The sequence below is a fragment of the Myiozetetes cayanensis genome, unplaced genomic scaffold (genome assembly GCF_022539395.1).
Source record: "Myiozetetes cayanensis isolate MyiCay16 unplaced genomic scaffold, myiCay2020 scf5-8, whole genome shotgun sequence".
Classification (NCBI taxonomy): domain Eukaryota; kingdom Metazoa; phylum Chordata; class Aves; order Passeriformes; family Tyrannidae; genus Myiozetetes; species Myiozetetes cayanensis.
This window is the reverse complement of record NW_026087742.1, coordinates 98,968,346-98,982,767: the sequence shown is the minus strand read 5'-3', so window position 1 is coordinate 98,982,767 and position 14,422 is coordinate 98,968,346. Positions and strand designations below refer to the sequence as shown.

Below are 14,422 nucleotides of genomic sequence, written 5' to 3'. Positions count from 1 at the left end.
CCAAAGACAACGTGTCCTGCCGTCCCAGCCCCAGCCACACCGTAGCCTCCCCCCAACTCCTCACACTTCGTTGCCCAGGAGGCAAGAGAAAAAAGTAAAGTGTAAGTCCTTATCTGCCTTGTTTCCTAGGAAACTAATGTCCGGTCATCAGCCATGAGGCTAGGTCTTTTGTATTCTGAAGTGCTTATCTTGATAACCAGGGGGGAAAGGAGAAAATTCTTCACTTGGCTTATGAGAGCTAGCTAAAACCACGACACCATGTCACAATTTTTTCCTTTATTCTTTTATTTTCTTACATATTTACATTACTTAAAAACACATAGATTTATTGAAGCCATCTTCAAAAATACATTAGCAATTTTTTAAAACTGATTTTGTACTTTGTAGTGACAGCATCTACATAGTATCAATATAGAATTTAAAGTTATAAGTTTCAACAGAGGCACCTTCTCATATCGATGTTTCCAAACCATTTATTAGGGAGGGATAGTGTTACAAACAAATCCATCTGCTGTGATACCACTGCTCTCCACATTCATTACAAATAACGTAAGTCAACATTTGTTCATCGGGATTTGTGTTTTGCACCCAACCGGGAAGAAAGAGAGTTCCTCTGGCAATCATAGTGACGGTGCAATCAAATTTTTCACAGCGCCTACACTTTATTTTGTTTGTCTGTGTGCCATTAATAACTTGTGGAAGCTGATGTTCCTGAACAGACGATTTGGTGTACAGAGCCCTGAGCTGTTTCAGTTCATCACTGGCCATTTCCATCACTGTCATCTCAGCAAAAGCCTTTGGGCTCAAAGTCCCTGTAAAAAGGTTATGTTTCAAGTGGCAATTTTTAGGATTCTTCAGGTTAGAGATTTTACTTCTGATGCAATTTTTATATTTTTTGTCATTTTTAGCATGAAGAGCAAAAATACGGTTTTCAATTTCTTTGGATAACTCTAACCATTTAACAGTTTCTTCTTCATCTTTGGCAGAACCAATCAAAGCTTTACATAGAAGATCAATAGATTTGCACCTAAGAGCTCTCATCGGGTCCTGCTGCAGACTCGCTTCATTATCAACAGATTTAGAATCTTCATTAACAGTGTGTTGCTCCTCAACAGAAGAAAGCTGATTCATACTGCCTTCTGCATTGTTACATATCAGATTTTTAACAGTTTGTGATGGGACCAAAATGGTGGAACTAGTACCACCTAATGCCTCCTGCTGACATGGTCCTTCTGACAGCAACTGCTCTCTAGGAGCCACACTGCAATGCTCAATTTCCTCTTTCACATACACAGAAATGGACTTTTTAACTTGCATTGACTGAACACAGTTATTCTTGTAAAGTGCTTTCCACCTTGATAATAACTGCTTCGCTTTCTTTTTCAACCCTCCTGAAGGGCAGCTCTTGAGTACTCTGTATACAGCCTTGGCAACTTCTGTCCCCTGAAGATATTCTACAGTCATATCAACATCTTCAAGTTCTTTAAGATGATCCTCAATATCTTGCAAATTGTTCTCAGACAGCAGTTTTTCAATACAACGGGTTCTGTGTACAATATTTTTCTGATCAGACATTTTTAAACCTGAAAGCCAAAAAATCATCACATTTACTGCATTTATGACATTAATTCATCTTCTGTATATTCACAAAAGGTCTTCTCTTTCATTTTATGTTATTTTACACTATTTTATTTGTATATATCACTGGTTTTGCCACCATTTTCTTGAAATTGTACAGAAGAATTAGTGAAGCAAATGCAAAATGCAGAGGAGCCCAGGTCCTGGAAAAATGCAAATGGGAAGGCTAGTCTAACTCATTCCAGAAAAATACTGTCAGACAGGAGAGCCCAGAGGGACTTCTGCTGGGGTAGGCAAGTGACTACAAATGAACTCAGTGCAAGGTGTCAATGACACAGAATAACAGAAAAATCAAAGAGAGTCCAAACCCTTCACATTGTGAGGTGCTTTTTTTTAGCTGCTGTTTTTAGGGACTGCATGTTTAGTTTTAATTTTGATTTTGGTTTTTTAAATTAGTCATTCCTATTAATATACATTAAGCTAAATTTTTTTTCCACAAATTCTTATAACAAATGCAGCAATGTTTGGCTATCTGTGGTTTTGTTTCAGTGAAATCTGCAAGTCAGAAGAAATCCTTTAGATAAATTCAAATACATAGGATTTGGCATTAGAAGACTAACTTGGAATAGGGAGCAAGGTGTATCATAGCTATGTTTCCACAAATTTATTTGGTTTTGCCACTGTATGTTGTAGCCTATGCAATGGAATCACTGGTAAGTGCATTATGAATGACCCAGAAAACATATAAAGTTAGAAAGTTTAAGAGAATTTGCACAGTCACATAGTTTGAGTCAAAATTTTAACTTCTACAGCAGACAGATGAGATACTTGTGATTTTTGATTTTTTCATTTCACACTTTTTCCTCAACCCTTTGTTACTTCAAAAGAATAAAATTAACCAGCTAATGAGGACGTGGCATCTGACCAAAAATTACTGACCTAAATGAGTTTTTCAAGTACCTAACGGAGATGTCAGAGTTTTCAGGCCTTTGGAGTACTTTTTTGTCACCATAACTTGATATTACAGACTTCTTCAATTAGTGAACAGCAAGTAGGTGAACACATTTTATTGGGAGCTGCAAACTGAAGTTTTGGGGTTACTCTGCAGCAAGTTTAACTAAGTGAACTGACATAAATCAGTGAAACTTAAGCCCAAAACACCATCCTGGTTCCTACATGATCCTCTGCTTTTCACTTGCTATGCTATATCTCTTCCAAAAAGTTTCTCTTTATAGGTGTTATCAGAGAAACAATTCAAAGTAGTAAACTTCTAAATTATGTCCCCACTGCTGCCTTTCTCTTGCTAGCTCTGGCTTCATATTGCAGTTGGATTATCAGGATAGGGAAGCCTAAAAACAGTGACACCTGCAAAAGTTTCAAAACTATGACATTTATCAATTTTGAAAATTTTTAAAAGTTAAAAATGCATCCCTCTATTTCCTTACAGCTGTAGCATTATTAAAGCATGCTCCCATATATTCCAATGTGTAAAGGAAAACAAAAGGGTGTTTTCAGAATGCAAAGTCTCATGGCTTGAATAAGATTTCCTTTTGATTCCTTTGCATCAAACTCTTTGACCAAAAAATGCTCAGTGCATTGTTATTGTAAATTTACACACAAAAATATGTTGATATTACTAATGTTATTCTTCTGCTTGCTGAAAAGGAAAATTAAATGTAGAACGCGGTAATGGATGGTGTGTTAACATTAAGTGTTCCTCTTTTCTGCAGTTAGTCTTCTAAATTTATGCACAAAATCAGTGTTTTGTCTGAAATTACATACCTCCTGATTCTACTCTAGAAAAAGTCTTCTGCCTGACAGAGGCAAGGCTAGCTGCACACGTCCAAAAGAGCTCATAAGCAGGGTTCTCGCAGGATCATTGTTTCCATGATGAAAACTCCTGAGGACGGAGGTAGAGGAGGGACAAGTGATACAGCTGGGGAATGTGCACGCTCTGTTGCTCTCTATGACCACCAGCCTTACAAAGAAATTACCACACACAAAGTGCTCTGTTTATGCATATACTTTTACCCTGTGACAAAGGCGAAGTATTTTGATCTTTCACTGAGCACTATGCTTCATAGAAAGCTTCCTCTCTAACATGGCAGGGTGAAGATCTGTATGTAAGAAATGGTGCAAGGAGCCCATGGATATCACCTGCTTCATGGTAGTGGTCCTTGCTCACGGTGCAAGGTGCATCCACCTGACCCTCAGAAGCCCACCAGGGTGGCAAGGTTCTACCTAAGGACATTCACACTAAGGAAATTATGAGATTAGTGCAGTTGGTTAGAACACATTGCTAATAGCACCAAGGTGGCAGGTTTGATCCCCACATGGGCCATTCACTTAAGAGTTGGACTTGATGATCCTTGTGGGTCCCTTCCAATTCAGAATATTCTGTGATTAGAAATTTTAAATCTTCTTAGTCATGCATTGAACTTTTCAATGTTTATGCAGCACTACATTTAAGTTCATAAATATTACAGCAGGAGTTAAGTAAACAAACTGAAAACAGAATATGGACATCAAATTACAAACAATTTTTTTAAATAATTTTGGAAATTAAACCACCTAACAGACTGTTCACATTTAAGTCAAAACAGTCACTTCTAAGGGAATGCTTCCGTCAACATGTACAACTTTATATGAGGTGAGACTGAATGACTCCCTTCAAACTTACTAACCAAAGCTAGGTAAAAGTAACAGAAAAAGTAAGTAATCAAAAATATGACAAAAACAGAACTAAATCCATAATTAAATATTGCAATGGAATGGGATATTCACTGGTAAATGGCAGAACCAGCCAGCAGAGAAACCACTGAATAAAGGTAAAAAATCAATGACACCAGAGAGATTTCTGCAGGGAAAATATCCTTGGAATGGCCCTGGCTTTGTTGTGTGTACCTAGTTTGCAAAAGATTTTAAGATCTTTCAATATACACTTCTGAAGTATTACACTAACTATTAAAATATTACACTAACTACTCGAGTATAAGCTTCATCTCTCTTTCCAAATTAAAAGGAAGTGTACTGAAAAAAAAAGTTGTGCATTTGTTGCCCTATAAATCAAGGAAGGACTGGACTGATCACCAAGGTTGAGACAGACCATTGTTTTATACAATCAGAAATTAAACAGAGACTCCTGAACTTATAAGGAATATATAAGGTAATCAAATGGTTGATTTTACCATTCAAAGGATGAAGCAAAGCTCATTACTACTGGGAACCCTGTGTACCATTTCATATTAAGTCTGAATCAAGCACCAATTCTGCTTTTTCTAATCAATGCACAACATGACTATGTCAAACAACTGTAGAAAACATGTTTTTCACATTCTTCTAGGGAGAAATAAGAAATCACTGATGCTGTGGTAATACTGCAGTGTATTTTCTAGCTGAAGTTCATTGGGAACCCAAGTATAGCAAGCCTGAGTTCTTCCCTTTTCCATTTGCAATTCCATATGGAAAATTATTTTACCACTTGAGGGAGCTGTAGCATAGAAAACCCATGGAATCTTGTGAAATGTGCATAATGAGAAACTCCAGCCTGTGAAAAAAAAAAACAAACAAAACCCAAATAATTTCCCTATGACCTTCAGGAGACTTCACATTTTTACGGTACCTATTTGTCTAATTTTGGCAAAAAAAACCTGTAGAGTCCATAGCTGCTGGGATACAGACAGGAGGGAAAGGATGCACCCCTTATCCAACCATTGTCCTTTACATTGCTCTTTCATTTGACTTTTTAGAGTTTGACTGCTTTTCTATCTGATTTACTGCAATTTGACAAATGCTGCTGAACAAATATTTATAAAATTAACTGAATTGTACTCAGTCAGCACTGTTCTGCTGTCTTCCTAGTTCCAAGGGACAAGAAATCCAAGCAAAACTATTTTCTTTCTTAAGTTATTAAATGAATCATGCACCTTTGTTAAGGTAGGGAAAGAATAAATGTGTCACAATTTTGTGCAGTACAACAGAAACTTTCTCACCCCTACCACAACTACACAAGACATTTCACTTAAGTAGTGCATAAAATCACATAATCAGAGAATGGTTTGGCTTGGAAGGGACCTAAAGGTCATCTAGTTCCAAGCCCCCTGTCATAGGCAGGGATGCTATTTACTAGACCAGGTTGCTCAGAGCCCTATCCTGGCCTTGGACACTCCCAGGGATGGGGTATCCACTACTTCTCTGGGCAACTTGTTCCAGTGCCTCACCACCCTCTGAGTAAAGACTGTTGCCATCACTCCATCACAGGAAGCCACCAGACTGGTCAGGTATGACTTGCCCTCAGTAAAACCGTGCTGGCTACCTCAAATTGCCTCCTTGTCTTTTATGTCCCTTGGCATATCTTCTGGGAGGATCTTCACATGCACAAAGGTGAGGTTCACTGGTCTGTAGTTCCCTGGATCTTTCTTTCTCCCCCTTTTTAAAAATGCGAGTGATGTTTTTCCCCTTTTCCCTGTCACTGGGGACTTCACCTGACCACTGTGGCTTTCCAAATATGCATAAGAACATCTGTTTGAAATCCAAGAGTATATTGAAGGTTACAAGCTAGAGATTGGCTCGTGTTTACAATAAGACTCTGTAATGACATGCTGATGAAGCATTTTCATTAAGAGTTTTAACTCTGACTGCACAGTATAATGAGTCACTTGTTTGCACAAGAATAAATGAAGACAATCAATAAAAATCTTGTAAGTCAGTTTGCTCCCAAAAAGACAAAAAAAGATTGGGCTACCTCAGGTTTAAAATATGGCCATTGTGTAATAGTGCCAAGTTGAATCAGAACATTTTTAAACAGTATAATGACTAAGTAGGAGAAAACAGAAAAAAAACAAACAAAAAAAAGCCCAGCCTAAGACACTTGCTGCTAACTGCAAAGTCAGTCCCTGTGAAAAACACTGGCCTCTACAAAACCATTTGGGGTAAATGCCTTGTCTTTGCTATACACCTCATCTGGTGCAAAGCCATAGTCTATTTTGTCTTAGCATGGACAACCCTGAAAAACCAAGTCAAACTCAGAATGCATCCAAGTAAATGGGTATGAATATCTTGGAAGGGTGAACACCGGTTCTCCGTCATCCCAAACTCAGAAGAAAATCCAAACCACAGCCAATACAAGGATCAGAAGTCAAGTACTCCTAATGGCATAATAAGTTTTCTGAAAAAATGTGGTAATGCTATAGCAGAGATGATGCATGGGACAGTCCTGGAGACACAGGCTTACTTTGGGCAACCTAAATTCCATATAAACAGTAAAAATTATCAATGCTATTTTAAATTCAAGAGTCTACGCAGAAATCAGAGAATTCTCACAGCCAGCTTCCAGACCCAAAAACATTCCTTCATCCTATCTGCAGTGGGAGAGTAGATTTCAAAGATGTCACCAAGAATCCATTTACTGGGGCTTTTATTTCATCTTGGCAAAAATCAGAGCTCTTCCTGCCTCTCAGCAGGACTGCCTCCCACCCCTAAAAATTCTGAACTAGACCGAAAATCATCTTCAAAGAATAGCCACATGAATAAAGCTCAGTTAATACAGTAAGAACTGAAGCAACACAACAGCATAATTGCCAGCTGTCCATGGCCACTGACACCTCACTGACCAAGAGAGTCATCTCTCGGTCACAGATCCAGAGGCAGCGGAGTGCACAGCACTATTAAGGAGAAATAGCTTTGTTCTGTATCTTTTACATCAGTGACTGCTTCAACTACAGCGCTCTTAACTAATCTGGAGCTATACTGTCTCTGTCCCCTGTTTCTCTCACTGAAGTCACTCTCCCACGCTTTCTTCCTAAAACAGCGAGTTTGCAGGGGAGAAATGGCAAGAGTGCATCACATTCATGTGAAGATGTACACAGTAGCCTCTTCTACAAGACAAATTTTTAATCCGGATTTGGAGTTGCTTTTCCCAGAACCCCCATTTTTAATTAAAATAGAATTCTTATTTTCTTAAAAAAAAAAAAAAAGGGAAATGAAAAGATAAAACAATCAATAGAGTGCATAATGAAATTCTCAAGCCTCAGGGATCAGTTCCAAACTAGAGCTGTCAGCACATTTTTCTAATAAGATCAAACAAACATGCATGGATTTAATGAGATAGGAAAAGCTGTTGTCCTTACCAGACTGCTTAGCCACTGGCTTCGTTTGACATCAGCCAGAGCTCAGGAAAAGGCTCAGAATATTACAGCTACACTAGAGGAATAACACCCTCACTTGTTCCACAACAGAAATTACTAGATGAGAAAATTCTTTACAAATTGAACAGCTACAGCTACTCTTGAGTTCTAGCTGATGTTAGAGTGGATGCACACATCCCAGCAGAGACGTTACCTTGCTAATGGCTTCTATTAATAATTTAGTTCAGAATTAAATTGATTCTCACTAGAAGATGATTTAGCTTTTCCTATATCCTAGCTGTAAATTCTTCTACTGAATTAAGTAAACTAGTTGAAACCCTGAAAATGTTAAAAGTAATGCATTATTCCACTGATATCTTTATTTCTATTGATATGGTTGATCTTCTTAATAAAATACTTTTAAGGAGTTAAAAATTACTAAATTTACTTTTAACAAGTTACAGATTACAAGTATTGAGTGGAGTTATTGGCTAATCTCTTCCACTATAGGACAGCTATACAGACTCACAATTCATTCCAATACATTCTGACTCAATATGGCAATAATAAAATGTTAATATAGTTCTGAGAGATTTTTTATCAACAGTTTCATTGAAAATTATGTATAAATAATGTGTACTTCTATTTGCTTTAAAATTTGCAGCATTTCACATACAGAAACGCTTGGTTTCTCTAATTTACAACCAGATTATTTTTCATTATCCACTAACTTTATTCTACATCCCATTTCCTAGTTTGGGTACAAGGTCACAGAAATGTTCCACTGGGTTATCTGGTTTTCCAAATTTTCATGACAAAGACTTATCACAGCTGGCAGAGAAATCCCTTTTCTCTCAGCCTCTTTCCAGTGCTTGGCAGTATGAGGTACTAACTGGGGCTTCAAGCAGGTCAAAAGTCAGGCTTTTGACACACAGGGTACATTTTCAAAACGTGAACTTCCATTACGGCCACAAGTGACAAATACACACCAGAAGAGTGTTGAATGAAATTAAAACAGATGACTCAGGCATGAATTAATGTTACGTAGCTATGGTAAAGACACAGATTGTGACAGATGTATTTTGCACTAATTAAGGTGACCTGCTACAGTGTAGTTTATCACAGGATTCAGGCTTTTTGTGGGGCTGCACATAATATTTCAAAAATCATATAATAATTTTTGTGATTATAAATTAACAGTCTCCTGCAAACTAAAGAGTACAGCTTATCATCTGCACAAACTCAAGCTTGTTAAAAATACATCTGACATTTTCCCAACATGCCTCTACCATGAAGAGCAAAATTTAAGCTGGGACAAATAAAAAATGATAATACCATTCCTGTTACATCACCTGACTCAGTACCCAACCAAGACTTCATGGTGGGAAAAAATTTTTTTTGCGCTTTATGAAATAATTGCTTAATTTCCTAACATTCATGTTAACAGATTTTAAAACAAAAAATAATTATTATTGTTAAATCCGATAGACAATATGAACAATATTTCACTATTTTCCCACAGCAAGAGGATGCTAGAAACATTCTTCCTCATTTAAGAAACCTTCATTGTTTACTAATTAACTACTTTTATCCAATATAGCTTAGCCTCCTAAACTGTTCATCTGGATGGATGCAAATGTTCATATCCATATTTCACAGAATCACAGAACACGCTGAGTTGGAAGGGACTCACGAAGATCATCAAGTCCAGCCCTTAGCCTTGCACAGAACCATCCCCAAAAGTCACACCATGTGCCCAAGAGCATTGTCCAAATGCTTCTTGAACTCTTGTCAGGCTTGGTGCTGTGACCACTTCCCTGGGAAGCCTGTTCCAGTGCCCAACCACCCTCTGGGTGAAGAACCTTTTTCTAATATCCAACGTAAACCTCCCCTGACACAACTTCAGGCCATTCCCTCGGGTCCTGTCACTGGTCACCACAGAGCAGAGATCAGTGCCTGCCCCTCCTCTTCCCCTCATGAGGAAGTTGTAAACTGCAACGATGTCTCTCCTCAGTCTTCTCCAGCCAAACCAGCCAAAGAATTTCAGGAAGGCTGTGATACCTTCAAAGTGGAAGCTGGTTTCTTCAACGTACATTAACCATATTGACTTACACAGGGAACAGTTCATGAAGTGTGTGCGTGCTCTCTCTCTTTCTGAACACCACTGGGATTGTATCAGACATCTGCTCTGCTCCCTCTACTCAATCTCTGCACAAAAGAAGCATTCATAACAATGTCCTCCCAACACAGAATTCCCAGTACACTGAAATTGGCTTATACACCATAACGCTTTCAGAAGTAAAAAACTGGGAACTGTTCTACATTTCCTCTAAGGCTGTAAGCCTCTAGTGTTGCCATCTTTCCACCATAGACAAAATAACTAGGAGTTTATTTTCTGAAAAAAAAAATATAAATCAGAGTTTTACATGTTCTATCATAACTGCAAAAGACAGACAATTCTTTCCCTGTTTTCCCACAACGATGTTACCTGTCATGTTCGTGCTTGGTATTAGACTTTAGATATTCCTCCACTATTTTGTATCTTCCTTGTGAATTTCTTGTTCAGTTAGAATTAATAGAATTATTTTTTAAACCTACCAAAAAGAAGAACATGTTGTGAAGTGCAGGTTTAACATTGGCTTTTAAGTGCCAGGTTTTTTACAGTCCTCAAAAATATTGCTTGTATCCTCTTGCAGATGTCCAGGTTGTCTGAAAACTGGACAACCTCAACCTAAATGAAGCTTTCCTAAGGTGGATCCTTTCAGTGAGCTTTTGCACTGGCACAAAAGTCCAACAAAACAGACTGGCTAAAATTTAGGAGTCTAAATAAACAAGTAAAAACGTACTTAAGACGTATCTATCCAAAGTATATTTGTTCACTTAATACTTTAGAAAGAAAATATGAATCATTTTGGAGAGGAACAAGTAATTCTTTCTCTTGAACACATTTCCTTGATAAAATAGCTTTCAAGATTATTCTTATATAGAGCTAGCAAGGACTTCAATTCTAGCACACTACGAGCAAAAGTAAATGTTCAGTCTCCAATGCCATTTTATGGATAACTGTGCTGACAAATTCATATTAAAATGGAACATGTAAATAATAAAAACATGCTTTATGGATTTCAGTGAGCTTTTCGTCATTTTTCAGATGAACACCGACATTTTATTGCTTTAATGTTCATTTTTTAAGTTAAGCATCAGTTCTATACTATTTCTATTTGTCATTCCATTGCCAGGGCCATACTTAGATTAGATACCACTTTATTGTTCTTTTACAGGTTTTCCACTGAAAATTTATATAACTTTTTTCCTTCAAAAACAAATCCTTTGTATGTAGAAGAGAACATATGTTCCTGACCCCTCTACAGAGATAGCGTGATATAATCAAAAAGTATTTGTAAGATATTATTAGTGTCTGCTAAAATTCTTTCTGCTATAATATGAATAATTAGATGTAATTTCAGTCTTGATCAAGACACCTGATGTACTAGTTGAAATTATGAGAAATACACTGGAAATGAAGAGTGGGTTTATTTATTTAACTATTAAATGTACTACACTGAAAAATGCGAAGTCTCTAATTCCCTTCTATATTTATGCCAGCATGTCTTACCTCAAGACATCAATGCTGCATAGCAACCAACAAAAAAAATACATTAAAATTCCCATAATATTGCTGCATTTTTCAAGGTCAGCCACTTCTGTAGAGTGGAATTATAGACACTTTTGATATAAATCAGAAGGATAATACCAGCAGCAGGGAGCAGCAGCCCAGTATGTACTTGTCAGGAAGCAGCTGAAGCCAGCAGCAGCGACACCTTGTCTGGCCGAGGTTCGGGGTTGGACTCACGGCACGAGGAGCTGAGCATCACTGTCATAATCCCCATCTTGGTCACTGGCCCAAGAAACTTGGTGGGGATCAGCCTGCAAATCTGCCAGCAGTTGCTCCCACAAAACCGGTGGGCCAGTGAACACGATAACTGATCCATAATACCACTAACTGTGTTTTTTCTCCAAATCCTTCATTAAAACTTCACATAATCAATTAAGTTGGAAAAGACCTCTGAGATCATCCAGTCCAACCTATGACCGAACACCACCTTGCCAACTAGGCCATGGCACTGAATGCCACGTCCAATCTTTCCTTACACACCTGCAGGGATGGTGACTCCACCACCTCCATGGGCTGTCCATTTCATTGTCTCATCACCCTGTGAATAAATTCTTCCCAATTTCCAACCTAATCATCCCCTGGCTCCTCATAGCCCGTTGCTGCAAAACATCCTTGGACCCCTCTAGGTGAAGTCTGACTGTCTTGCTCAGGGCCCAAATGCCGCCCCTACTCGTATCCCTGGCACGGTGCGGGCACAGGAGAAAAAGCAACCACGGCCCTGCCTACCGAACCTCGCTTCCCAGGAGCGCTCTTACCGCTGTTCCCCGATCCCCCTCGGCCGCCTCGGGCCAGCCGGAGCCTGCCCCGTGCTGAAGGGCAAACCGGCGCTGGGGAGCATCGAGACGGTTCGTGTCTCCCGGGGCTCTCCCCGCCCCTCACCCCCAGCTCCAGGGCACGGGGCAGCGGCTCCCCGGACATCACGGAGGAGGGGAAGCTGCACTCCCGTTAGCCCCGGCCAGACACACAGCGCTGCCCCCGCGCCCCCCGTGCCCCGGCAGCGGGGCCGGCGCCCTCACCTCCCCACCGGGGCTCGACATGGCGCCTGCCGCCCGCCTCCTGCGCCGCCGCCATGTCCGCGGGCGGGCGGCTGCGCGCTGGCCCCGGCGCTGCCGGAGCGCTGCAGGGCTGCGGGCTCGGGCGGGCCCGCCGGGGGCGGGAGGTGCCCCCTGCAAAGAGGCCATGTCCCTAAGTGTCAGAAACTGTGTGGCGAGCAGGACCAGGGAAGTGTTTGTCTCTTTGCGGCCGCACCTCAAGTGCTGCGTCCAGTTCCGGGCGCCTTAACTCAGGAAGGACACGGAGGTGCTGGAGCGAGTCCAGAGAAGGGCACTGGAGCTCGTGAAGTCTGGACACAAGTCCTATAAGGAGATGGGGTTATTTAGCCTGGAGAGGAGGAGGCTGAGCGGAGAGCTTACTGCTCTCTACAACTACCTGAGAGGAGGTTGTAGCTGGGTGAGGGGTGGCCTCTTGTCCCAAGCAACCAAGTCTTAAGCTTCACCAGGGGAGGTTTAGGTTGGACATGAGGAAGAGTTTCTTCACAGAAAAGTCACTCAGGTGCTGGAATGGACTTCCCAGGGAAGTAGTGGAGTTACCATTCCAGGAGGTGTTTAAGCAAAGACTGGACATGGCACTTAGTGCCATGGTCTAATTTGCATGGTGGTTTCCATCAGTCATAGGTTGGACTGGATGATCTCAGGGGTCTTTTCCACTCTAATTGATTCTGTGATTCTGCCGTCAGAGGGCCGTGGTGGATTGGGGTGTGGTCTCCAGTGATGTCCCCCAGGTATTCATGTGATTTTAAACATTAACCTCAGTCATGACGTGGTCCTTTTTAAGCAAACACAGCTCGGGAAAGCCAGTGTGACACACCAGATGAGTGACTATCAGACCTAAGGCTAATGGAGAGTAGAAAAAAACATTGTAAAAATTCTCTTTTTCAACATGGTACTGTGTTGCTTTAGGTATAATCAGATCATCTTTTGGATGACAAATGGAGCTATGCACAGGGTTAAAAAAATAAACTTTTATAAAAAACACAGTTACAGCTTTTGGATATAATGAAGTATGCTGGAGATATCAACATCTAAAATTTGATGTATTTTAGTCGAAGCAAAGATATTTGTCATTGCTCTTCTCTTTCCCATGTTTTACATAGGTGTTCAGAATGATTTCTCAAGAGGTTAATACTTACAGAATTTTGGCTCTACAGCAAATGTACAGGTAATGCTGGGGTTTACACTCAGGTGCGGTAAAAAGTTGGTATGATTTTTTAGTACATGTTTTGGGGTTTATTCACTAATGAGGCCTATGTTGCCCTCTGCTGTAAGTAATCTGAGTTTACCTACCTGAACTTGACAATATGTTTCAGCAAGAATATTGTGTACTGCAGACACATCTCTTTTTCCCTATTTTCACATAATGAATTTCACCAGTACTAATCACAATGGAAAAAAAATAGCCATTTATTTCTGTAAAGGATGTTAAAAGTCACAAGTTGCTTAATTTATTAAATTATTGTACTGAATCAGATGATCAGTGGTCATTACTGAGTGGTCTCAAACCTTACCTTCCAGGTCCAAATATGGAGTGTCATCCAGTGGCCTATCTTAAATGTTTTGAAGTATCTTTGCAGCATTCATATGTCATGAACTCAGCAGCAACTATCATTGCAATATTGAAGAGTCAGCAGTTTAGTTTCAGTTTGGGGCTCCCAGGATAGGGCTCTTAAATTATTGCTTTCTTTAGTCTTTCTCTGTTTGTGTGGTTGTGAGCACAGTACATACAGGATTCTTTATGCCCTCAGCTGGAAGTGCCTTGCCTACTGCAGAGGCACAGAGCTCCCTGGACAGGAAGGCACAAAAAGGAATATGACATTCCTCATGATTAGCCCTCCTTTGAGCAGAGATCAAAATGGAGGATGTCCCTCCTGGAGGTGCTTTCCTCACTCAAAGAGTTGCTCGGGCAACCATTAAATGGTCTTCAATCTAATGAATAAGGGATCATTATTCCAGTTTCCCATTTATAGAACAGATCCAGTGATGTTTTC

The 14,422-nt window shown here is 39.9% G+C and overlaps 1 protein-coding gene across 3 annotated transcripts; it reads right to left on the bottom strand.

Moving 5' to 3' along the window:
- Positions 1 to 259: 259 nt before the first annotated feature.
- Positions 260 to 12,474, bottom strand: TCEANC (transcription elongation factor A N-terminal and central domain containing). 3 transcript variants are annotated; one of them, XM_050331947.1, is made up of 3 exons: positions 12,396 to 12,474; positions 3,361 to 3,478; positions 260 to 1,583 (listed from the first exon to the last, which is right to left on the bottom strand). In XM_050331947.1, exon 3 carries the CDS (start codon positions 1,573 to 1,575, stop codon positions 493 to 495), a length of 1,083 nt encoding a protein of 360 aa, XP_050187904.1. In that variant the 5' UTR covers positions 1,576 to 1,583; positions 3,361 to 3,478; positions 12,396 to 12,474; the 3' UTR covers positions 260 to 492. The 3 variants fall into 3 exon arrangements, with proteins under 3 accessions (XP_050187904.1, XP_050187905.1, XP_050187903.1); XM_050331948.1 differs by lacking the exon at positions 12,396 to 12,474 and adding an exon at positions 12,135 to 12,251; XM_050331946.1 differs by lacking the exon at positions 12,396 to 12,474 and adding an exon at positions 5,057 to 12,108.
- Between the last annotated feature and the right edge of the window lie 1,948 nt (positions 12,475 to 14,422).

Excerpts from the sequence above, each read along its gene's own strand:
- TCEANC (XM_050331947.1), bottom strand. The coding sequence starts at position 1,575 with ATGTCTGATCAGAAAAATATTGTACACAGAACCCGTTGTATTGAAAAA.